Source organism: Epinephelus fuscoguttatus, linkage group LG19 (assembly GCF_011397635.1).
Source record: "Epinephelus fuscoguttatus linkage group LG19, E.fuscoguttatus.final_Chr_v1".
NCBI lineage: Eukaryota > Metazoa > Chordata > Actinopteri > Perciformes > Serranidae > Epinephelus > Epinephelus fuscoguttatus.
This window is the reverse complement of record NC_064770.1, coordinates 5845336-5870668: the sequence shown is the minus strand read 5'-3', so window position 1 is coordinate 5870668 and position 25333 is coordinate 5845336. Positions and strand designations below refer to the sequence as shown.

General features: G+C 39.9%; 1 protein-coding gene across 4 annotated transcripts in view; it reads right to left on the bottom strand.

Moving 5' to 3' along the window:
- pdxdc1 (pyridoxal-dependent decarboxylase domain containing 1) overlaps positions 1 to 25333 on the bottom strand; it is a 52425-nt gene that overhangs the window by 10164 nt on the left and 16928 nt on the right. For all 4 annotated transcript variants that reach the window (XR_007447792.1, XM_049560195.1, XM_049560196.1 and 1 more), the window contains exons 11-22: positions 23046 to 23147; positions 22131 to 22256; positions 21835 to 21885; positions 11395 to 11455; positions 10805 to 10875; positions 9743 to 9848; positions 9354 to 9528; positions 6290 to 6408; positions 6088 to 6209; positions 3895 to 3987; positions 3450 to 3546; positions 1344 to 1442 (exon numbers count right to left, since the gene is read on the bottom strand). Coding sequence is in view for 3 of the 4 variants with exons in the window: in XM_049560195.1 (XP_049416152.1) it covers positions 1344 to 1442; positions 3450 to 3546; positions 3895 to 3987; positions 6088 to 6209; positions 6290 to 6408; positions 9354 to 9528; positions 9743 to 9848; positions 10805 to 10875; positions 11395 to 11455; positions 21835 to 21885; positions 22131 to 22256; positions 23046 to 23147 (1222 nt within the window). In the remaining variant the exon portion in view is untranslated. The remainder of the gene's footprint in view (positions 1 to 1343; positions 1443 to 3449; positions 3547 to 3894; positions 3988 to 6087; positions 6210 to 6289; positions 6409 to 9353; positions 9529 to 9742; positions 9849 to 10804; positions 10876 to 11394; positions 11456 to 21834; positions 21886 to 22130; positions 22257 to 23045; positions 23148 to 25333) is intronic.

Here is a 25333-nt window from a genome sequence, read left to right as displayed (position 1 = left end):
CATGACAGTAGATAATGCTTTATCTATGGATGTTGCTGCAAAAACACTATATATTCTAAAACATACATGCTTTACACTCATCTTCAACCCGCAGCACAAAAGACTAGATTAGTGTCACCAATTCAGTGTCTGACCAAATGTCCTCCCTTCTTTTCCTGAGAAATGACATTGAATAATAGCCAGTGAAGTGTTTTTGTCAAACATTATGATGTCAAAGTGAAGTTGACCTTTGACCTTTTGAATATAAAATGTCATCACATAATTGGTGTTTGAATATTTGAGCTATGACCAAGAACATATTTTGTAACGTTACAGTGACATTTGACCACCGCATTCTAATCAGTTCATCTTTAAGTCCAAGTGGACATTTGTGCACAGTATAAAGAAATACCCTCAACACGTTCTTGAGATGTCACATCACAAGAATGGGACGGACGGACAGATAGACAGACGAACAACCAGAAAACATAATACCCCCTCTTTTCGGCACATAAATCCTGGAAAGCTATCTGCCACACTGGCAGGTAAATGTTTGTACCAAAGTGGTCATGTAATAAAAAAAAACTATGCTGAGAGTTAGTGTTTTGGTGTAACTTGCAGGCGCAATACTCTGCTGTCATTGTCAGATTTTGACATACATGTACAATGTAGATGTGTTTTTGTTTTTTTTTTTCAAATATTTGGGTACAGCCCTAATATCTAGATATTTTTGACCAAATACCTTGATACTGATATTGCAGCAATATTGTAGCTTGACTATTGGTGCTTTCACAAAATACTTAGACAATAAGATTTTTGATAAAGAATTAGTAATCATCAGTAATGTGTATATCATGACTAAGTGGGTAAAGACAAATATTTAGAACAGCTAGCACACTTTATTGTAATGCAGGCTTTAAGACCAGGAAAAGACAACACTTAGATATTACAATATCAAAAATCTAAGACTATATCTATTCATATATCATGGGATCAATAAATGATAAAACCATTTAATAACAGGATAACTGATGGACTTTTAATTTAAAATATGAAAGAGAAAAAGCTCAGTCTCACTGAGGGCAGCTTAACGTATCATTTATCAGCTGGCCGGCCCAACAGACCTATCAGAATCTGATAGGTCTGTTGGGCCAGGCCAGCTGATAAATGACACGTCAGTAACACGTCAGATGACACTTATGAGGAAGACAGGAGTCACAGTCGAAACTGTCAAGCAGGTGAAAGAAACATCTCCTACACTTTTTTGTCTGAAGATAAGAAAATATTGAACAATTCTAAAAAGAAGACAAAATGATCCTAATCAATCTACCTTAACAGTGGTATATAAAAAAAGACAGTCCTACCTGGTAATTTCTTTGATGAGGAGGTGGGAGTTTCTTGTAGGTTTGGCCTGCCTGCCTGAGCCTTGGTGGAGTATGTGGTCTCTGTGGAGTCCAGGGAACCTATGGAGACACACACCATTAAAATGCATATGTATGTTACACACACACACACACACACACACACACACATACTGACAAAGATTGCCATAGTTTGATATTAACTTTTTATAAGAGCTTATCTGCATAATACACAGTGATATGGTTAGTATTATGGTTATGGAGCAACACATATCAAACAAAATGACAACTAGAAAAGTGCACTCAGTAGAGTGTGGATGTCTGCCGGGTGTGTCTGGGGTCATGTGTGTGGGGTACAGAGAGCGCAGGGCAGGCTGTGTGTTCAGAGTGTATGCATGACAGTAGTGGAATGAATCTCACTCAGTTGTCCCTCCCGGCTCTCTTACAGTTAAGATGGTGGTGAAGATAACAAAAACACGGACTCATTCAACTGATATTGTGCCTAACTTTAGTGGATTACACATGACAAGTATGGAATTAATCTGCAGATGCTCAGGTTCAAATTGAGACCAAACTTTTCTATGGATTTCAGTTTTGGACAAGACAAGACAAGGCTTGTTTTTAGCCTAGATGATTGCTGGAAATGCCTTCATCTACATGATTTTGCTGACAACTTGCAGCCATGCCACCGGTTAAGAGGAGTGAGGAGTCAGCAGACTATGACAGTATAAAACATTAAACATAACAGCTTTTTCATAAACTGTAAATTACTGCAATGATGAGAGGTCCTTGAGCATACAGTCATAAATGTTCTGGCCGACTGGTCCAGTAGTTTGCAAGACTAGCTTAGTACTGACAGATACACCTGTATGCACGTGCACAACCAAACGCATGATAACCTACAGGCTTACTCCTGGCGGATATAATGAACATTCAGTTTGTCTTAAAAGGTGGTATCTTTTACATCACATGCATATTTTAGAGTTGTATCTCAACATAAGCTCTTTACAACTGTCCACTCATGACTGTGGGACACTTCCACACAAGCCAACAACAAAGCAGTCATGTTACATGAAGTCTGAAAAACTACAAGAAGGGCTGGGCGATATGGCTTTAAAATAATATCATATTTTTAGGCCATATCGCAATACACATTATATACCTTGACATATATATACCCCAATGGTGTCACTTTGGCGTTTGAGTGTGCCTGCTGCATGTCTACATTTACAACAATGAATTTCATGGCATAAAAAATGTGGCATGTGTACGGCCCCTGGAAACACACAAACAGCTCTCCAGTTCATATATGAATAGTATGTGCGAGTGGCAGTGGTGCTCCATGGTTGCAAAATTCAACTAAATAGTAGCGGTCCAGACCCCTGCAGACACAACACATGCTTTGCCTGCTCATGAACTATCACTCAGTAGAATGTGAACTGGATGGATGGAGGCGCGTGTGTAAATGGACTGCACTTGTATAGCGCCTTTCTAGTCTTATGACCACTCAAAGTGCTTTTTACACTGCATGTCAGATTCACCCATTCACACACACAGTAAAACACTGGTGGCCGAGGCTTCCATACATGATGCCACCTGCTACTCAGTAACCATTCACACACACACACACACACACACACACACACACAGATGGAAAAGCCATCAGAACCAATTTGGGGTTCAGTATCTTGCCCAAGGATACTCCGACATGTGGGCTGAAGGACCCAAGGATCAAAACCCCGATCTTCTGACTGGTGGGTGACCCACTCTACCTTTGACATGATCTACATATCATGTTTGTGAGTCTTTCATTGTGTGGGTGTCTGAGAGAGAGACAGCCACAGGAAGCAAGTCTCACGCCCATGGCTTAAAAAAAAAAGACGGGACAACAAGCTGCCATACATCAAGTATATTTGATAAATCGTTAACCACCCTTAACTGCAAAGATATTCATGTGACACTGGACCTTGCGTTTTGGACCACCACAAAGCTTTCTTCAGGTTTTGTTGTGCTTTAAGTTCATCAAAGGGGTTGAGAAGTTACACCTGATGTTACACAGTGACTTCAAAGTGTCATCTATAATTGACACCATACAATGACACAGTGTACCTGCAGCCAAGTTGAAGGTCCTCCCCTTTATGGAGCTTTCAAATGGAGAGAACCAGTTTAAGACAGAGCCAACCAGAGGAATCTGTCGCAGCATCCCCTATAGGACAGAGACAAAGGAAGTCAAATGTGAACAGACTGGATTTGTATACTCACATATAAACCTTCACATACACACACACCCAAACCCACACTAACACTCAATGAAACAAGAAAGCAAAAGTACATGTTAGTCCTTACCCTACACCTAATTTTACCCATTATCCAACTATAAATCCTTACCTCACACAGCCTTTGATCCTGAATTCTAATCTCCACCCTAATCCTAAATGCAGAGCCTCAACTATGACTCGTTTAAGGAGTGAATATAAGCTTCGTCATTTTAAAAGCATACAATTCTAAATGAATTCTAGCAAAACATAAGACACACTCAAGGGCACTCACACACCTCTTCCATGAGTTTCTCCTCATTGGCCTTCTGCAGCTGCAGCTCTGCCTCCAGGATGCCTTTCCTCACCACCTCTGTCATGTTCTCCAATAGCTACACAAGAAAGAGTCACTGCCATTTACACAGTAAACATACTGTATATCACAATGATTACACATTCTTAAAAACAAAACATAATTGTGAGTGGTTATTCCACTTTAACAATTTGGGACATAACTTAAAGGGCGCCCTTTGATACACTGACAAATTATCAATCTGTTATCATTTAATACATTCTAGGTTATTATGTATTTCTTCCTGCACTGTTGTTGTTTTTAAAGAAGCCCTCTATCATTCATTTTTGATGTAGTTAATGCTAAAATCTGACATCTCCTGCTATGAAACTGCTTTGTACCTCTGCTGTAAGGCATGGTGTCATGTCATCTACATGTTCATCAAAAAGATGATGAGTCACTGCTGGTTGCAGATGTTGAGACACACAGTGATTAATAGACGAAATGCGAGTTGTGATGTGAGTACCATGCTGAGATGAGCCCAACAGCAACACTGACATCCAATGTTTTCCAAGCAGCAAACCTCTGAGACTAAAGAATGAAGCCAACGAAGTGGAAAAAACTGCAGTTCCTTTAATGGCCACTTGAGGCTGGCTCCAAGAGCGTGTCAATCCCCATAGACCCTCATGTTAAATGCCCAACTTTACAGCAGAAATAAACATGTTTACAGCCTGGTACGAAAAACAGTTTTGGTCTCTTAAGTAGGCTTGGATATGATTTTCAATACTGCTAAAAATACAGACGCTACTCTTTCTATGAAGCTCATATGGAAAGGCTGTATTGAGGATGTCCTCTTTTGTAACTACAGTTACAATAAAGTTAAATAAAGTAACTACTGTTGTACAATAAAGTTAGATAAACTACTGTTACAATAAAGTTTAAGTATTGTCACAATAAAACAAAACAAAAAAAATTTTGAATAAAAATAAATACAGTACTGTTAAAACGAAATACAGTACTGTTGTAATAAAGTATAATAAGAGTTATAATGGAATAGATCAAAGTGGAACCACTGGTGCTTTTATTCTGAAGCACCCTGCTCATCTTGGGTTGGAAGTATTGATGTTTTTGCTGTGAACTTGAAGCTTAGTTGTTAGCATTTAGCAGAAATTTAAACCGTTACAGCTGCACCGCTAAACATGAGGACTGATTGACTGTAATCAGAAACAAACTAACAGGTCTGCAGTTCATATATTAATAGCATTTGCAAGTCGCAGTGGTGCTCTATGGTTGCAAAATGTGACTAAATGGTTGGGGTCTGGAGCCCTGCCCCCTCACCTGCTCACTTTATCACCCAGTAGAGAGTGGTCTTAATGGGCAGAGAGTGTACTGGACATATCTTACTCGTGAAACTTTTTTCTTTCTTTCTTTTGTGTCTGTTAGAGGGAGAGAGCCATAAAAAAGAGCATAAGAACCAAAATGCTGTCTGATGCAAGTCGCTTAAGAAATGAAGTGAAAATTTCTACTCAGTGTTCGCAGTATACTATATACTTTTTTTTCCTACATCCTGCATGGAAAAAGCCATGATACATTGAGTATAATCGATAAATCGCCCACCCCTATGTACCACCTGAGGTCAGTCTCTACTGGTGGATTTCTTTATATGACCATCTGCTCTGGGAAACATGCAAACTGTGTTGCCAATGTTGTAAATTTCTCCCTGAATTCAGATCAGATTCCTGCTTGAACATGTCCAGTTGTGTTTAGAAGCTGTTATTTGTGATGTTTCATTCTTGTTACAGTCATTCCCCAGCTGCAACGATGGTGCAGAGACGCTGAGATGCGGCAACCTGGTCATGCTGACCAAATAATAGAAGACTGGGGTTTTTTTGGAGGGGGCTTAAAAACTACTGGGTGAATACAGGTGTTCCAGCACAAACTGTGTGAGGAACATAATGTGTTTTTTATCCTTAAAGCCTAGAAACCTTAAATACACTGAAAAATACTGAGCATAATCAGTCCTCTTAAAAGATGGAGTAAGATTACACAATGTCCCTCAGTGATTATGATCATTCCTCTTACAAATAAGTATTGTTCCTGCTTTGTTAGTACTGGGTGAGATGCTTCATTTAATCTTTGATTTGACTTTTTGTAATTATCTAACGGCCTTCAAGTATATTATAAAAAAATATAGCTGTACCCTTCCGCTCTCCTCTATGTCCCTCCCGAGGGCCGCAACAGTATCCACCAACTCTGTGACATCGACGTCCTCTGTGACCATGCCAACAAAAATACAGTGCTCCTCTGTCCCAAACTCAGGGCCTGTGGAGACAAAACAAAACAGTGTGATAAATACTGAGATATATTTCTTACAGGCCTCTCAGATGTGAAGAGGTACTAACCAGTGGAGAAAATGATGTCAGTATCCAGGTCTTGTAGTTTCTTCAGCAGCTCGGTGTTGATTTTCTCCAACTCCTGCTTCCTCCTGCTCTCATCCATTCCTTCAGCCTGAGGCTCATACCTGAACATCAACACATCCGTCACAGTCCTACCGAGCACCACAGCAAATACCACCATTGTTAAAAGGACATTAAGTATAAGTGGAATTTGTAACACTGCTGGTTTTATCTGTCTGTTAAAGTGATGCTTTTCATCTCATTTAGACAGAGGTGTCTGCCACACAATTGTTGCTTTTGGCTTTATTCAGACATGGCAAGACTGACCATTATATTTGCACTATATTTCTGGTACACAGAAGGAGGACTACTTGAGAAATTTTTGTAGAAAGCAATGAGTCATATAGTCCATTTATCAACCACACTTTGACTAATAGGTCCTCACCTAACTAGCATCTGAATTATCACTGTAACCAACCAAACCCCACTCATTGCCTGTTCCAAGGGTACAAACTACAGGGGAGCAAGGGGGAGCTTGGCTCCTCCTAATAAGACATGAGTTCCACTATAAACATGATTTGTGAAATTTTGGGGGTTATTGACAATATGCTGTTTTTGTTATGAACTTCAGTTTTTCTGTATCTTCATCATTGAGGATCATGAGTAAAATCAGGCCACTATTCATGTATGATGGGTTGATGAGTATGATCAAGAAATTATTGTGCTCATCTGTATTAGATGGGTAATTTAATAAACGTTGATGAGGACTGGACCATATGTAGGCAGCGGAGCATGCTCTGTTTTTGATTTAATGCTCATGCTTTGTGGCTGTTTTGCTATTTCACCAAATTGTATCTAAATTGTGGTGATAAACTATAGAAAACAGCCCATCAGTCTGCAGAGTACACTGTGCGCTGCTTTAGTTTGCCACATTGTATCATAATGTGATGTTTGGTTTTGACACCCGTGCTGAGGTTTGTCTGAATGTCTGAATGATAATTACATGCTGTACATTTAGCAAGTAGGCCTACATGCTTGTAGCTACAAAATAATTCTTTGCAACAAGTGTCAATCGATACAGTATTGTATCACAATATTTTACTTGGCAATATGGTATTGATACATGGAAGGCAGGAATCAATATTTTATTACATAACTTACTGATGTTGCAAATACAAATTAAACTTTTGTTTGCCTACTAGAATGATAAAATCAATTCGTTTTTTTTTTTCAATCTACTAGATACATTTTGCTTCAATGAAAATGACTGAAATGAGGTGAACAACTTTATAAGATGATAACAGATGTTGATAAAGTTTTTTCTTAGTTTGCAATTGAAAGGATAAAATCAAATATATATGTTATTTATGTTACTACAATACTCAGCATATTGCAAAACATTTAAAATTGCAATAGCATTTTATCATGACCCACGTATCATGATAGTATCTTTTTTTTTTTGTCCTGAACAAAAGAGACATAAAATAATTTGTGGTGCCACAAGATAATGATTAACAAATCAATCTCATTGAAAACATTTGAAGTGATTATTTTGATATTGATTACAAAGTGTAGAAACTATTTTTTCATTTTTCTGTGTCTTTGTAAAGCAGCATATTGTGGCTGCTGGATTAAGAATATTAAATGTCATGTAACCAAATGTAAGGTAACAATGGAGTCAAGGCAGCCAGAGTACAGCCAACAAAAGAGAACAAAAATAATCTCTTTCTCTATCTCTCATGTCACTTATTGAAGTAGATCAGCATATACACAGATCAGGCATAACATTATGACCACTATGATCTCACCCACAACACCTGTTAGTGGGTGAGATATATTAGGCAGCAAGTGAACATTTTGTCCTCAAAGCAGGAAAAATGAGCAGCGTAAGGATTTGAGGGAGTTTTTAGCCAAATTGTGATGGCTCAACAACTGGGTCAGAGCATCTCCAAAACTGCAGTACTTCCGGGGTATTCCTGGTCCGCAGTGGTCAGTATCTATCAAAAGAGGTGCAAAGAAAGAACAGTGGTGAACCGGTGACAGGGTCATGGGTGACCAAGGCTCACTGATGCATGTGGGGAGCGAAGGCTGGCCTGTGTGGTCCGATCCAACAGACGAGCTACTGTAACTACAATAGCTGAAGAAGTTAATGCTGTTTCTAATAGAAAGGTGTCAGAATACACAGTGCATCGCAGTTTGTTGGGTATGGGGCTACATAGGCAGACCAGTCAGGGTGCCCATGCTGACCCCTGTCCACCTCCGAAAGTGCCAACAATGGGCACGTGAGCATCAGAAGTGGACCACGAAGCAATGGAAGAAGGTGGCCTGGTCTGATGAATCACGTTTTCTTCTCACATGGATGGCTGGGTGCGTGTGCGTCGCTTACCTGGGGAACATATGGCACCAGGATGCACTGTGGGAAGAGGCCAAGCCGGCGGAAGCAGTATGATGCTTTGGGCAATGTTCTGTTGGGAAAACTTGGGTCCTGCCATCCATGAGGATGTTACTTTGACACGTACCACCAACCTAGGCATCGTGCAGACCATGTACACCCTTTCATGGACACGATATCCCTGATGGCAGTGGCCTCTTACAGCAGGATAATGTGCCCTGCCACGAAGCAAAAATTGGTCAGGAATTGTTTAAGGAAAACAACGAGTTTGAGGTGTTTCCTTGGCCTCCAAATTCTCCAGATCTCAATCCAATCGAGTATCTGCGGGATGTGCTTGACAAACAAGTCTGAAGGCCCCACTGTGCAACTTACAGGACTTAAAGGATCTGCTGCTCACGTCTTCGTGCCAGATACCACAGCACACCTTCAGATGTCTAGTGGAGTCCATGCCTCGACGGGTCAGGGCTGTTTTGGCAGCAAAAGGGGGACCTACACAATATCAGGCAGGTGGTCATAATGTTATGCCTGATCGGTGTATGATGAAGTTGAAGTCATTCCATGACTCTTGCGCATTTTGGGGTTGCAACCACATGACTGAGTGCACTTCTTGTAATTTGCTTTGGATAAAATGTAAATCTAATGTACATGGCAGGACTTTCAAAGCCTATCCATGCTTACCTGACAACACCAAGGCCAGGCCAGCTAAGGTCCTCTATGTATCTGAGTGAGGGTGAGTGTCGGTGGATTTCCTCTCTGAAGTCCTGTCTGAGGCACATCGTGGAGCACATCAAAGGCACCAGCTCTGACAGCTTCTCCACCAGCTCCTCTACGTTCTCCTGCTGGGTCCCCAGAACTGGACAGAACAGAGAAAGTCATGGTCATGCCTTCTTACTGGTGAGGTTTAACCCTTGCTGACAGTATTTGACATACATTAAAAATATATTATGCAGACTGTCTTGCTTGTGTGCCTGTGTGTGCCTGTGTGTGTGTGTGTGTGTGTGTGTGCATGTGTGTGTGTGTGTGTGTGTGTGTGTGTGTGTGTGCATGTGTGTGTGTGTTCAAGTTACCTGCCGCAGTCAGGAGGGGACTGAAGCGAACACATGTACCTTCGTCCTCAAGCTCCACTACATCTACCCCACTGGTGGGAACCAGCTGAACCAGCTGTTCACCCAGCTGCACCCAGGAGATATTGACAAGGAATACATCAATTGTGTGGTCACTGAGAGTTAACTTGTGAGATTACTCCCAACAAAATAGGTTGAATATTTGTGGTTATATGGTCAGCTCTGACTTCTTAAACTTTGGTGAATAACATCTATTCTTTTTATTACAATGTAATTTTCTGCTAGGAAACCTTTGGCCCTGGCATTCATGTAGATGCCACTTCATGCACTCCAGATCACCCAAAAACTGTTGCAGACCAAGTATCCCTCCTCATGGCAACAACACTCTCTGATGGCTATGGCTGCCCAGCCAGACAATGCCCTGCGCCACACCCCAAAAACTGTTCAGGAATGACCAAAGGAATGTGACAAAGAGCTCAAAGTGTTGACCTGGCCTCCAAATTCCCCATATCCCAATCCGATCGAGCATCTGTGGGATGTGCTGGTACCCCACAGGACTCAAAGGATCCTCTGCCAACGCCCTGGTGCCAGACACCACAGGACACCCCCAGAGGTCCTGTGTCCGTGTCTCAACAAGTCAGAGCCAAGTCTGAACCAAGGAGGCCCCACCGTGGTTCGCATGTGTCTCTGCTGTACATGTACCTCGAATACTCAAGCAAGTTGCTATCTGGGGAATTTGGAGGCCAGGTCGATGTCTTGAGCTCTTTGTCATGATCCCCAGACCACTCCTGAACAGCTTTTGCAGTGTGGCATGGGGCTTGTCCTGCTGTGGAGGGGCCACAGCCATTGTGGAGTGCCATTGCTCAGGTGTGTACTTGGTCTGCAATGGTGTTTGGGTGGGTGGAGCGTGTCAAGTGGTATCCACATGAACGCCAGGATCAAAGGTTTCTCAGCAAAACATTGATTTGTAACAAAATGCTCAGTGTAATTCACCTCACCTGTCAGTGGTTTTAATGTTTTGACTGATCGGTGTATAGGCTACGTATTTAAGGAGGAAACACTCACCCATCTGTTGAAGGAATCAAGCACCTCTTTCTCCCCAGTGCAGTAACCTTCCACTGAACCCCCACTGGATGCTATCAAAACAGGAAAAAGAGAAATGCAGACTAGAGTAAGAATACAACAATATACCATGATTACTTCTGTGTATAGTTACATTACTATCCCGCTACTTTCTCATTTATTTCAGAACTTTTATTTCAAGTTTAAAGGTAAACTATCCAGGATTTTCCCATTAGACTAATACAGAAGTAATCCCTCTCTATCATCACTTATGACCCACACCATCATCAACCTGTTATTATATGTCTTAAGTACCATAGTTGGGTTCTGTGATAATAACAAAGCTGATGATGACAATGAGACTCGGTTGAAAAGTAGTAAGTGGTCCTTTGAGCTACAGATTTTTTATGGCACAATCCTTTTAAAAAACAATTAAGTAATTCTAATAATCTCCACTAACACGAAAATAAATAAGATCAGCACAGACATTCTATCCTGTAGTGCATTACTGTTCCATTATTGTTTCCAACTGACAAAGGCTGTATCAATATTAGCTCAGTCATGTTTGTAGGTTCAGGGAGTGTGACTCTCACCAGCACTACTTTCCTGGGAAAACTTGAACAGCACCACAGGAGAGCTGAGTTCATCCTCCACCTGTTGGACACATAGAGCCACAGATCAGCCATCTAAGACTCAGGGATCATTATTATTACACTTAACAAGTGATGTGCTGTATGGCATGCAAAACAATTATCATCAGTTGACAGGGTGCAATGTAAACATGGATTAAAGATTTTGTTTTTCGTCCATGCCTACTGAAACTAACATATGTTTTATCTGTGGTAACTGTAACTATATGTCACACACATTTCTTGTTTGATTTGTCAAACTGGTCATTATGGGAGAGGTGCCCTGAGTCATTGCCTCTCAGTGGTATGGAGCAGCCAAAACCAAAGCTACAGCTCCAGTGTAGAGGATCTGGCTGACTTACTTTTTAGTGCAAACTGATCAATATATGTTGGATTGGGCATTTTAACTACTCCATTATCACTGTAGAATATTTCAAAAGCAAGTCTATGAACCATGCAACCAGGTTACTGATGCAGGCAGTACCTGGACACATCTGTGCTTGAGTAGATCACCTAGGGTTGGTGCGTCCTGTTTAGTATTACTGTATTATTTGTGTCAAATTGTGGGATGCTATTTTATCAGAATAAAATTCAGCAGACAAATGATGTCAGTGAAGTTGCATTTAGTAAAATTCCTTACTTTTTGAACCACTAAGACAGGAAATAAACCCAAAGTGAAACCCATTATTGATGACATCCAGGTGAAAGGTTAGGGCAAGCATCATGCCTGGGTGGGACTGAGATGAAGGCTAGTGTGTCTGGGGTGTTGATGTGAGGGTCATGAATAATTCACAAGCGTGTGTGGTGTTGTCAAGTTAGAAACCAGAAAAATAACTGTTATATCCATGAGAAGAGCCAAGTGGTAACTGCACAAAGAACAGTTTCAAGACCTCAATATGCTTCAGAGTTAGTGCTTGTCGTAGTCTGAAACCTCCTCTCTTATGGCAGAATCACACTCAGGCATCAACTAGCCTGGTGTGTGGAGGTGTGAAAGAAGGCAGGATTTGAATTTCTGTTTTTCATTCTTCTTCACACTACCAAACAGTTTCTTTCATATTTGTGTGAAGGTCAAAATGCCTTGGTTGCCTAGGAGGACAGACTGTTTGAAAATGTGTGCCTTTATCCTTTTTGAACAATTGATCACATCGTGTCCCTCTCTATAGCCCCTTGTACACAGCCTGTTCAAAACAGGAATATGGCGGCATTATGCCACCTCACCGCTGCATATAAAAATACAATCGTAGATTCGGGGGAAAGAATTGTCTTGCCTTTGAGCTGGCAGTAGAGGTAGTAACAACACTGAATCACTGTATGTGTGAAAGGGACAGCAGGCAGGACTGAACCATGGGCAAGACGGGGGTAACGTTTGGACGATGTATTATGTTGATAACCCACCACCTAGGATTACAAAACCTTCGAGCAGGAGTCATCAGGGAACTCAGAAAAAGAAGAAGGTAGCAGCTAGCACCTAATCTAAAATCAGTAATGTCCACGAATTCGGAAGACAACGAGTACCAGGAGCTCCTTAACCTCAGAGCAGAGGATGAGATCAACCGCCAAATAACAAGGGCAGTGAAGGATGGCTCGATATTAGAGGGGCTGGTAAGTAAACTTCAAGAGTGGGGCATTGCTCAGGACAAGATGCAGATCATGAGCAAACTGAAGACCAAAATGCACCACCATGTAAATGACCGTAATAGCAGGAGTAGTAGAGGACATTTGGAATGGCCATATTTCTTATGCCTGGTTCACACTACACAACATATTTGTCCATTCTGACAGTCACTTTGTTCTCTTTAGGCGATTGTCTTTTTATTGTCATAAGATCGTGCCGTGAGTTGGCCGACAAACATGACACACTACATGGTGGTCCACACCAATCATCCCCGATTGTCTTTCAGGACGTGTGTAATGTCATCGGGTTATATTTGTCCTATTTTGATTACTTTTATTATTATTTCAGCCACTTTGTCTGTTCATGTGCCAGCTGAAATGTTGTTATAGTAATGTAAAAAGCGCCACCAGATGGCGGGAGCTCCATTGGAAGTACTGTACGTAAACATGCAAGTCACTAAATCCTCCACAAGTTCCTGCAAATGTTTCACAATAAAAGCCTATTTAGAAAATGAAGGGATTCTCTCAACCGATGTTATAAGGGGCTTTTAATTTGAAACACATACAGGGAGTGTTGAGTTTCAAATGACAGCGCAATGCATTAACTTCATCAAGGCAACGGGAGCGGGTAAAAAGTAAAAATATAAAAATACAGAGGGAATGATAAATAACAACCCGTTATGTAGTCTGTTTCAAATGAAGCTGGTACCCCCTGCAGTTGTGGTGAGTAAAAGCCACTATTTTTTTTATTTTTCTTACTTTATGTCCATTTCCATTATAAAGAAATTACATTCTTTGCTAGCTTGATGCTAAAGTGCCTCTGCTGTTTCACACCATAATTCGTGAACCAAGCATTAGAGACCCACTCAAGCAGCAGCTTCACCATGAAACAGATAAAAAAAACTTTTGTTTGTGGGTAACTTGTCTTTTCATCTATTCTTTTATGAGTGTGTTTGCCCTTAAAGTGCTGTGTCAATGACATGGCTTGAGTGCTGTTGTTCTCTTCTGTATCATCATCTAATGAATCAATCTGATGGTAGCCGCCATTGGGAGAAGTTTGTCTTTGGGGGCTTTTGACCAGAAAGCTAATTCTTGGGTAGGTTTAGGGAAAAGATAATGGTCAGAATTAAAATGAACAGCCCTAAAGGCTAACTTTTCCCATGACATGACAGCCTTGGTGCCGCAAATGTAAAAAGTAGTCAAATATTTGTTTATCGTGATCAGCTTTATAGTCGTTATTTTTTAGCTGTATGTTTATTCTGTGTCTGTACATTGAGAGCTACCAAGAACCACAGTCAAAATCATTTATGTGCACAAACTAATTCTGATTTCTGATTCTGATTCATTAAAATACCTGCTCCCCCCATAAAAATAAGGAAAACAACAAAAGTCCACATTGTGATGAGAAAAAAAATCAAGGACATAATGATGCATTCTTTTCATCCCACCTTTGACTGTGGCCGCTAAGAGGTTAAAAAAAAAGTTTGCATTTGGATGTGGACAGACAATGCATTGCATGACCTTGCACATTTGAATCATACTGAGAGTTTCAAATATCTATTAAGGGAAAACTGTTGGTAAGCTGAGGCACATGCACCAGCTTCAGGGTTTCCTCCTCTCAGTGGTGGACCCCACAGAGCAGTGGACAGAGCCAGTGAAGAGGGCTATGATTAATTGGAATCAAAAGTCTGTAACCTTAGGATTATATAAATATATGACCCAGCATTACATATAGCAACAGACTTAGACAGGACCCAAGAGTTAACAACAGGCATGCCTGAAACAGATAACTGAAGGTTAAAGTCCACACCAGAGGCCCATACATACAACCATACAGTTGGAAACAGCAGGAAGAAGAGACAGAAATTCAGACAAAGAACAGAAGCAAGAAAAGAATAAAGAAAAGATTACCAGATGGGATGCCTCTACTTGTGCTCTGACGGTCATAGCAAACACTATGCCAACAGACATTTGTTGGTCAAACAGAGGTAAAGAAGAGCTCATAGTAAATAAAAATCCTAAAACCTATGACAAAAGCAGAGAACATCTTTTTAACCACACCAGAATCAAGACAGTCCCAACACAGTTAAGGTTAGTCTAAGACTAGATACTGTTGAACATTAATGTTATCTTCAAACCAGTATTCAGAAGACCACCATGAATGCCATGGATGCCGTGTGCCTGGTCTATTGGTTACCAAAGAAATGCACACAACATTCACTACTGAGAATTAGCTGGACAAACAAAACACAACCCACAGTGCTACAGAGACAACAGAGAATGAGTCACAATCATTATAGCAACATTTAACATTATTTGAATTCAGCTGACAGCCAGTATTAATTGCTCTGGACTTAAAAATTGAAGGAGTCCCTTTTGATTAGAAACATTGCTCCTCCATGTTGAAAGAAGCATTGCTCATCCATATTGAGTTACTGGGACGCCTGATTAAAAGATGCCTGTCTGTGGAGATATTTCAAGCACTTCCAGGTGAGAGGAGACCCAGAATAGGCTGGATGGACTATACAGTATATTTCAATAGGCCTGAGAATGCCTCCATGAGCTGGGTGTCATGGGTAAAGATAAAGACATTTAGACTGCTTTGCAGTGGTGTATAGTTGTATAGTAGTGGTGCTCCAGCGCAGAAATAGAATATCATATTTCCCATAATGCAGTTAAAATACATTTATTCAAATGCTTGAAGATCCAATCATCACTAAAGTGTACATCATGCAAGAGCGAAAATAAAACAAATGGATTGGTCAGAGTTATCATATTGACATTGAAAGTGTGTTAATTGATTCATGACGTCAAATCTTTCATTGAGTAACATGTAAGAAAACATTGCTGTTGGCTGTAGCCTTTGAGCATCACAATGAATTAAAATATGTTCTTTCAGTCTGAAGCTAGCCAACTGTTAGCTAGTAAAGATGAAAAGGCAGCAAAACATCTTTTATTTTTATACTTCTAGTTGACCAAAGTATGTATTGGGGAGTTCAATTCGCACGACGAATTCCCAGTTGGAGATCTCAACTAGAAAGCCCCCTGAAGTCAGATATCTGACTCAAAACGTCAGAGGAACCTCACCAACTAAGAATCTGTAACCACACTAACAGGCAAGTTAACATGGTAACATCTGCATGCTAACATGCTCACTATGACAATGCTTAAAAAACAAAGTGCTTAAAAAAAATAACATTTTGACCTGATGATGCCGCTAGAAAAAAAGTCAGGGGATGGCCAAAGTTCAATTCATCCTGTTGGGACCATAAATGTTTGTACATTTCTTGGCAATCCTTCCAGTAGCTGCAGAGATAATTCAATCTGGCCAAAAGTGGCAGCCTGACTAACTGACAGATAGACATTGTTCTTTAGTCTCGCTCCTAGCTTGCATAAGAATACAACAAAACCACTGGCTTTTAATAAATCTGCAAAAAGATCTTTAATCCACACAACTCTTGTTGAGTGTCATTACTTTTAATATCTCCACTCTTAATTATTCAGGCTCACTCTTTTTGAGTATTGCAGTAATTAGCTTTTTGTTTTGATGATAGTAAAAACGTGCTAATTCTAAAGTTGTTATTTTTGTAATTCAACATGACTTAAAACAACCTGTACAGCTATATTGATGTCATCTACACTTACAGCCATTTATCTGGCCATTTCTCTGTCACTATTTACTACTACCCAGGGGGTACAGCTGTCAATGAGTACAACAAATCTACATATCTAAATCACTGAACAAATTGGGGACACATGCAGTGATTCAGACAGTAGAACCAGCTAGGATTTCTAAAACCCTTAAACCACCCCTAAACCCCTAAAACCACGCTGTCCCTGGATCCTGGACTTTGTGACTGCCAGAACTCAGGAGGTCAGTCACACTTCAAACCCCATTATCCTCAATGCAGGTGCCCTCCAGGGTTGTGTACCTGGCCCCTGCTGTACTCCACTCATTATGTTTGCAGATGACGCAGTAGTGTTAATCCAGATCATCAACAATTATGAGAAGGCCTACCTGGAAGAAGCGGGGGAACTATCACTATGGTGCAAGACCAACAACTCCTACTGAATGTCAGCGAACAGGACTCTTATGGAGAGGGTGAAGAACTTCAGGTCCATGTCAGAGAGAATTTGACATGTCACATTACCTGAAGAAATTCAAGGTCTCTCTGGGAGTCCCAAAGACCTTATACACTGTTGCGGTGGAAAGCATCCTGACAGAGGCCACCGCCAACTGGTATTTTGATTTTAAAAAAAAGGAAGAATTGCAATGCAACAGCACATGACACATTCATTAATTATTCATGACCCTTGTATTTCTTCCAAAGGCAACAAAACATGAGTGTGGAGAGGCATTCCCTGAAGTACCTCAAAGAACATGCCTGAGTGGTCCACATCCTAAACAATTAGGAAGAAGTGAACAGTCCATCAGCCAATGGAGACCCAAATACAGCTGAGCTGATGTGAGTGAAGGAAAATGGTCAGGAGTGACAGGAAGAAAGAAAAGGAAGAGAAAGAGGGACAAAGGGGAATGGGGAAGTGAGGGAGACAGGCAGAGGCTTGGTCCCACCTACAATAGAGAGCATGAGAGAGCCCAGAACGTCCCGCAGTGAAGCCCCGGAGATGGGCGGGAACGGAGACACCACACCCTGGAACCAAGGCAACCCACACTGACTAAAACTACAGCTATACACACACATACAGAAGAGATTCACACATGGACCTCCAAGTTCATTTGCATCTCACTAACACAGTGGTACTTCAGACTCAAACTGCAGCATCTCCACAATGAATGTGGCTGACAAAACTGAAATTCCTCCTTCTTTTACCAAGATACTGTGAGTTTGAGTACCAGTGTGGAATGATTCCGATCCCCAACATACTGATTGTTCACTGCATAAGTACTCCAGCAGTGTTAATGTATAATGCTACTTATCCCAGCCACTGTGCTGGGATGAATTCACATCACATTACGTCTTAGTGTAGGGTTGTACCGAATAGTTCAAAGCTTCAAAGCTTCATTCATGATGTTGACATTTGAATTCTAAATTAACACATAAATGCTACTCAGTTCATTTTTTGTTTATTTTTTGCATGTCTATTCAATCTGTTTAAACCCACACTATGTCTAGACAGTTGCAAATAAAGATTAGGCATTATTAGTGTACTATTTTTAGTGGCAGATTTTGGGGTTTGATGATAGTTCAATGTTAAAATTTTCCAACAGACCTCAATTCTTAAGAATTAACAAAATAAAATCACAAAATGTCAAAAGAATACATATTCTTACACCTGTATTCTTCATCAAACTAAGACTAGATTTATCTCCTTATTTACTCACTTCATTCAATCTCCACAAAAACAAAATAAAACTCACCAAAATTGTCTTGGTTAATCTTTCCACTTGTTCGAACAATCACCAACTCTAGTTTGGTCAAAATAAACCCTTAACTCACCGAGTAAGATGTAAATATGCTGACTCTGTATGCTGTCTCTCTTGTTCTTCAGAGGCAGACCAAATCAGCAAAATAAAATGACAAATATCGCTGCCACATTACATTAGGTAGCAAATGTACTTATATAACCTAAAACATGTTGTTTTTTTTTCTTAACCTAACCCAGTCATTGTATTGCCTAAATCTAACCATGACCATTTCACAACACTAACCAAGTGTTACAGTGTGTTTCAGCTGTGAATTGTGTGTCTCATAGCAACACACAGGGTTGTGACAATTCAACTGTATTTAATGACCTGGTAAGAGATCCAGTTGCATGTCATAAAATACAGCGACAAACATTCATGGCTTTATTCTAAAACTTCAGTGAAAGCTTTGAAAGTATGACATTCGGTACAGCCCTACCTCACTGATTGTATGGATGCAGTGTTTGCCTTTAGTTTATACCAGTGAACAAGCCTTATAGCCAAGTCTGTACCCCTGAGACTGTTTCAGTATCAGTTTTACCATGGTCAGAGCCTCGACGAGAGAGATCTCTGTCTCAAGCACATCCTATAAACACAAATGGATTTTGTCTTTGAACAGCTCAGCTGGGGTTATACATGTTATTTATGAATACATGAAGAGACCCTGATCCTTGTACCAAAAAGAAAAATTGCACTGGAGCGGTATATTATGCAAATAAGATGATTAATTAGCCAATATTTCCATGTCCATGTATGTCTATTAACTTTACATGTGGGTGTGATAATATCTAATAACTGCTTATCTATGGGCTAAATCTAATCAGGTTCTCTAGTATACAGTAAATATTACATTTATCACTGCTCGTAAGTTAGTGTGCTTAGAAAAGGTCCAAACAGATACAAAGGCCTCTAGTTTCATGGTGGTGTGATGGGGCTGTTAAGGAAAGGCTAATCAAAAATAATGAACTATATGAGTTGTCCCTCTGCCAGCCATGACAATTACTAATATCATGAACATCTTCACAGTTTAAAGCAGAAGTTTATCCATCAAATTTTAGTTCACCATTGAGATCAATCAGCTTTCAAATTGATTTTTACCACCAGCAACTAACAGAAAGCAGTCACTCTATTAACCTAAATGTAAAAAAATGTGTCATCTACATCTTTGTATCTAATTTCATTATCAAATGATAAATTTGGTGATATTTCATATTTTTATTTTTGTAAACAAATCCCATGGCCAAACCAACAATGAACGTATCTACTACTAAGTATTGTGTTGGTATCCAAAGCCTGATATATCAGTTTCCTCAATGCCATACAGCTCCATTGTTCCCCAAAACAGTGAGCCACACTCAGTACATTTAAACGCAAAGTTAAGTGGAGCTAGGGTTACACCTCAACAAGGCAGTTAAATTGGAATATTGTCCTTGTCCCAGTATACAAACACAGGAAGAGAATCGATTTATAGACCGAGGTATGCCCAATTCCGCTACGATAGGTCGTGATGTGCCCCCTTTCAGCTTGCTAGAACTGGACCTTTTTCTGATTGCCTATTATGTTACAGACCAAACAATCAACAAACAAGTTAGTAATAGTTTGCTAGCAGCATGTGTTTTGTATGTTTTCTAAAATATTTAACCCTTTCAGCTGACACAGAATGAACTGTGCCTCCTTGTGTGTCCAAAAGTGCACAGCCCTGGATGTACATTTCGCCATGATGTAACCGACTTCTTCTTCTGTTACGCATATAATGCTTTCGACTTCCCGGTCAAAGCCCGGGGCGGAAACTGTGGAGTATGTGCAGAGTGCCTTGGCCAGTTTGGGTCTGATTGAGTGTATACATGCAGGAGTAATTCCACTCCCAATCACATTATCTGGGTGTGTTAGTCCGACTTTGAGGAATTCCATTTAGTACAATTTCAGAACTATCATGTTTACATATATCTTAAAAGTTTTTGTCAGAATAACAGAATAAATCAATTTTCTCTTGTGTCATGTAAACGTATTGGCTGTTGCACTAGTGATATGTTCTTTCATTCTCATAAACTCACTCTAGTTTATTCTGACTCAATCCCACAAACCCATTAAAGCATCAAATGGGGATTAATCCATCACTGAATATAGTCCCAAAAGTTGTACTACTTACTCCTATTTGAGTAACATTTGTTTTAAAAATACAGTGACCAGCTGTTTTAGGAAAATACTGAGCTTTTTACAAAAAAAAAACTATGCACTGTGCTGTTTTTAAAGATCTAAATCTTTAGAACCAATGGGTTTGGGGCTGAGGGCCACAGGCAGGGTAAAGTATTGAAAGAAAAACTAAAACATTGATGGTTTTGGTCTTTTCATGACAATAAGATAAAGCATAAAATAAAGGCAGCAGCCGAATTGTGATATTCTTCAGCAGGACTGCATTAAAAAATGAAAACAGCTGGGAAACTCTATCAGCAAGTACTGAAACATATTAAACTTTATTACTTTGAGGTCTGCATAATGTATTGATTATATACCTGTAGGGAAAAAGAACATTTCTGGAAGGTTTAATAACTTCACAGTGAGCTTAACATAATCCTCCTATTTTTTTTTTAACATCAATATAATATTCTAAAATATTCCTTAACTAATGTTTTTCTGTTATCAGTGTTGTATTTTGTGACTTTATGTAACTTTATCTTAAGTTTTAATGTATCCTCATATACTAATATGCATTCTGTTATAACTACACAACAGTGAGTATATACTTTTCTCATATGATATCAGTACAATATTAAAGTGACTGATGAGCCACAAGTGAAGGCATCCACAGCACGATCAACATACTAATTACAACATTACAGGCCGATAACAGCAGTTTACCACAATGAAACTAGAGGCCAAAGTCAGATACTGCTACTACTACTACTTATCTGAGAATGTTTTCTTATGATGGCTGTTTTTTCATTATCTATTTTGTTATAAATCTCTCTCTATGACCATCATACCCAAAATGTCCTACTTGTTAGTTAAGATGACTGGTTTCCTAAAGACTGACCTCCTTCAAATCTCAGGTGTTAAATGGTGATCAAACCCAGGGCAGCATGTAGTGGGCAGACTGCAGCACCATGACATACACAATATGGCTCCATTTTTAGTAAGGCGTAATGCAAAGGTGCACAGAAATATCGCTTTTGTATATTTAGTGGTGAGTTACAAACAGTAACTGCACAGACTGTTATTTTTCAGTCACTTTACTCACAGTGGGGTTTCTCTGACTCAGTACTGTCTTCCTGTCAGTGCATATTCTCACAAAAACTAACAAAATATCTGTTCACCTTATAAAAATTGGGTTATTATTTATGGCAGAACATTAAGAGAACACCTACCGATGTTTTGATGGAGGTGAGAGCTTTTAGCTTCTGCAGGAGTTGCTGGCTCTAGAGGGGAGAGACATAAAGGTGAAATGAGTGAGCTCTCATATCTACAAAAGACAAGAAAAAGATTTTATTGCCTAACTCCATAATAATGGCAGTGTGTGCTATATTACATTTCTGGCAATATTCAATTTCTTTAAAAAAAAATTAAAGGAATAGTTAAACTTTTGGGGAAAGAAGCTTATATAACTATTTACAGAACTGGAAAATGACAGTTTGTGGTTTAGGAGGTGTTAAGTGATGCTTACTAGAGCCGTGGCATGTCTGATCTTTTCGACAATGCCATTGTGACCAAGGTACTGCAGGGAGAGCCAGAGAGGCAGTGCTCGAAGCTTCGCTACCGGCTGGCTGGAGGTCAAACCCGCTGCCAGTGACTGAGACACCGAACACAGAGACACAGAGCAGTGAGTCATTTAGACAAAGACATGGACAGTGGTCATGGAGAGCTAAGAATATTCTAGGGGTGGGGATCACCAGAGGATTCACGATATTATATTATCACGATACTTTAGTCATGATACAATATTATTGCGATTTTAAATGTTTTGGGATATGCTGAGTATTGCTATAAAATACATTAAGATATTACCTGTTTTCAAATAATTTCCCCAAAGGAAAACTTTGTCAACATTTGTGTTATCTAATAAGATGAAGTTTTTAGTCTGTTCATCTTTTCATGTTTCTGTTCATTTTTTTTTGCAGCAAAATGTATAAGATAAGATATACTTTATTGATACCCAGAGGGGAAATTCATTCAATGTATCAGACTTAAACAGCAACTAATTATATCATTTAAGCAGGCTACCCAATTTGTAACTTCATTTGTATTGGTAATATTAATAATTCATATAAATAAAAAAACGATACTTGGCACTGTGTGACAATACAATATTAACACACAAAATTATCGCGATACTATGCTGTATCGATTTTTTCCCCCAGCCCTAGAATATACTGCAATTAATATTAATGAAATTAAAAATAAATCTTAACTTGGGCAGTTAAAATAGTAGTTATTGATGGAAAAGGTTACATCATTTCGAAAATAATACCTCCTCAGCTGGGATTAGGGAACTAAAAGTACAACAAAACCTGCCACAAAACTCCCAGAAACAACTATCACTCTGTGCTAACTCAATTTGTATGAAATGATATGAGCCTACCAACGCTGGGTCCTCATGTCTGTAAAGGGTGACAGCAGTTACAGCAGGTAGTCCCAGCCACTGACCTGGTGTCAGTGTCATACTGTCACTTTTGGTGGCTGCCTGCAGGGGAAAGAACAGTGAACACAGGAACACATGTCACAAGAGAAAGTCACATGTCACAAGAGAAAGATGTCACCCCTTCTTGGGTGTCTGGCTTCTCTAATCAAAATGAGGCCAGACAATAACACAGAGAGGGGCGGCTCAGAAGTTGGCAGAGGTAAAAAGTGGAGACTTAGATTCTTGCCTGTTTTTCTTTTCCAACACTGCCATCTCTCTCTTTCAGGTTTTACACTAAGATTATACATCTTTCCAGACATGGCATTTGCAATATTGCTGGCTTCATTTCTTTGTGAAAGTGATGACTTTTGTCCTCTCCACTGCAGACGTGACAGAGAGATCAATAATGCTCATGTGCTTTTTGGCATCTGGTCCATGGAGTGAAGCTGTTGGAAAGTTATGATGGGAAGGAAGAAGACTTTCTGCTCTGTTGTAGGTAGCAGTGGACTTTGAAACTTAATTCACAGCTGAAACATTTCTTTCAAGTTTGTCTTAAAACAATATTCACATGTCCATATGTAAACTGAAAGAGTTTTTGGGAACACTTTATATTAAGGTATACATATTCACCATTAACTAATTGCTTATTAGCAGTCATATTAGTAGCATATTGGATTTTTATTAGTTATTATAAAACACTTACTAAAGAGATTCCCTTTATAACATCCTAATTACTGTGTTATTGATAGGAAGTAAGAGAGCTGTTGCACATGAATAACAATCTTAATTTGCTTTGCTCAGTACAGGTTGTATTTAAGGTAGTAGTGCCATAAAAACAGTCATTCTAACTTAATAACTCTTACGCCTTCTACTCCAAAAAGAAGGGCCCCAGCTGGCCGGCAGATTAGAACCTGAAACCTTATTGCTGTAAAGCAATAGTGCTAACCACTGCACCGCCATGCCACCACGAAGGAGGGCACATGCCAGCTGGCGGCTAGGCCCCGATGTGTGGAGTTTGCGTGTTCTCCCTGTTCTCTGGCTTCCTCCCACAGTCCAAAGACATGCAGGTCAGTTTAATTGCAGACTCTCAATTAGCCATAGGTGTGAATGTGACATGAATGGCTGTCTGTCTATGTCTCAGCCCTGTGATAGTCCGGCAACCTGTTCAGGGTGTACCCCATCATTCACCCAGTGACAGCTGGGATAAGCTCCAGCCCCTAGCGACCCTCAACAGGAGGGTCCATAAAGTGAATGAATGAGAGGTGGTCTATTCTTATGTAATGTAACAAAAAACGTACAAGTGTGTCTAAATAAGTCAGAATATGTTTGCATTTCTAAAGTGATATTTCGCTCATAACTAATTAACTAGTGGTTTGACGCTCATCAATCCACACAGGTTGCCTAGTACAACTACTGCAAATAACAGATTCAAGTCTTCAGTTATAAGGCAGAGCATTTTTAATAGATGTGTTTGTCCATTAATAAAGGAGAGATTTCTACTCCAGTGAACAGTGAACAGATTAACAAACCCTCCAGCTCAACTGCCGTTGGAATTGATCTCCACATCTAAGTGTAATGAGTTTGCAGTATTCTTTTGCGACAAGGTTCAGACCATTAAAAATGCCATCAATTCCACAACACCAATAACAACCCTGCAGCCACCTACACACTTAGAGCTGACTCATTTTGCACCTGTAACTGACAAAACTGTCCAAGAGATCATCACCAGTCTGAGTTCGTCTACATGCTGCCTCGATGCGTTACCCACTAGATTTCTAAAGTCTGTGTTGAGCAGTTTGTTACCACCACTCGCTCATATAGTTAACATGTCACTACAATCTGGAACATTCCCAAAAGCCTTGAAAACTGCGGTCATAAAGCCTCTCCTAAAGAAGAGCAGTCTTGATGCCACAGTACTGAACAACTACTGGCCCATTTCAAATCTGCCGTGTCCTTGAGAAAGTTGTTTACCAACAGCTTACTGACTTTCTCCTAAAGAACAACTCCTTTGATGTTTTCCAGTCAGGTTTTAGACCCCATCACAGCACTGAGACCGCTCTTATTAAGGTGACAAATGACATCCGCCTGAACACTGACGCAGGCAAAGTCTCAGTTTTAGTCCTGCTAGATCTGAGTGCTGCTTTTGACACTGTCAATCATGAGATCCTTTCACAGAGACTAGAGGACTGGGTGGGCATCTCTGGCACTGCCCTAAATTGGTTGAAGTCCTATCTAGAAGACAGGAAGTA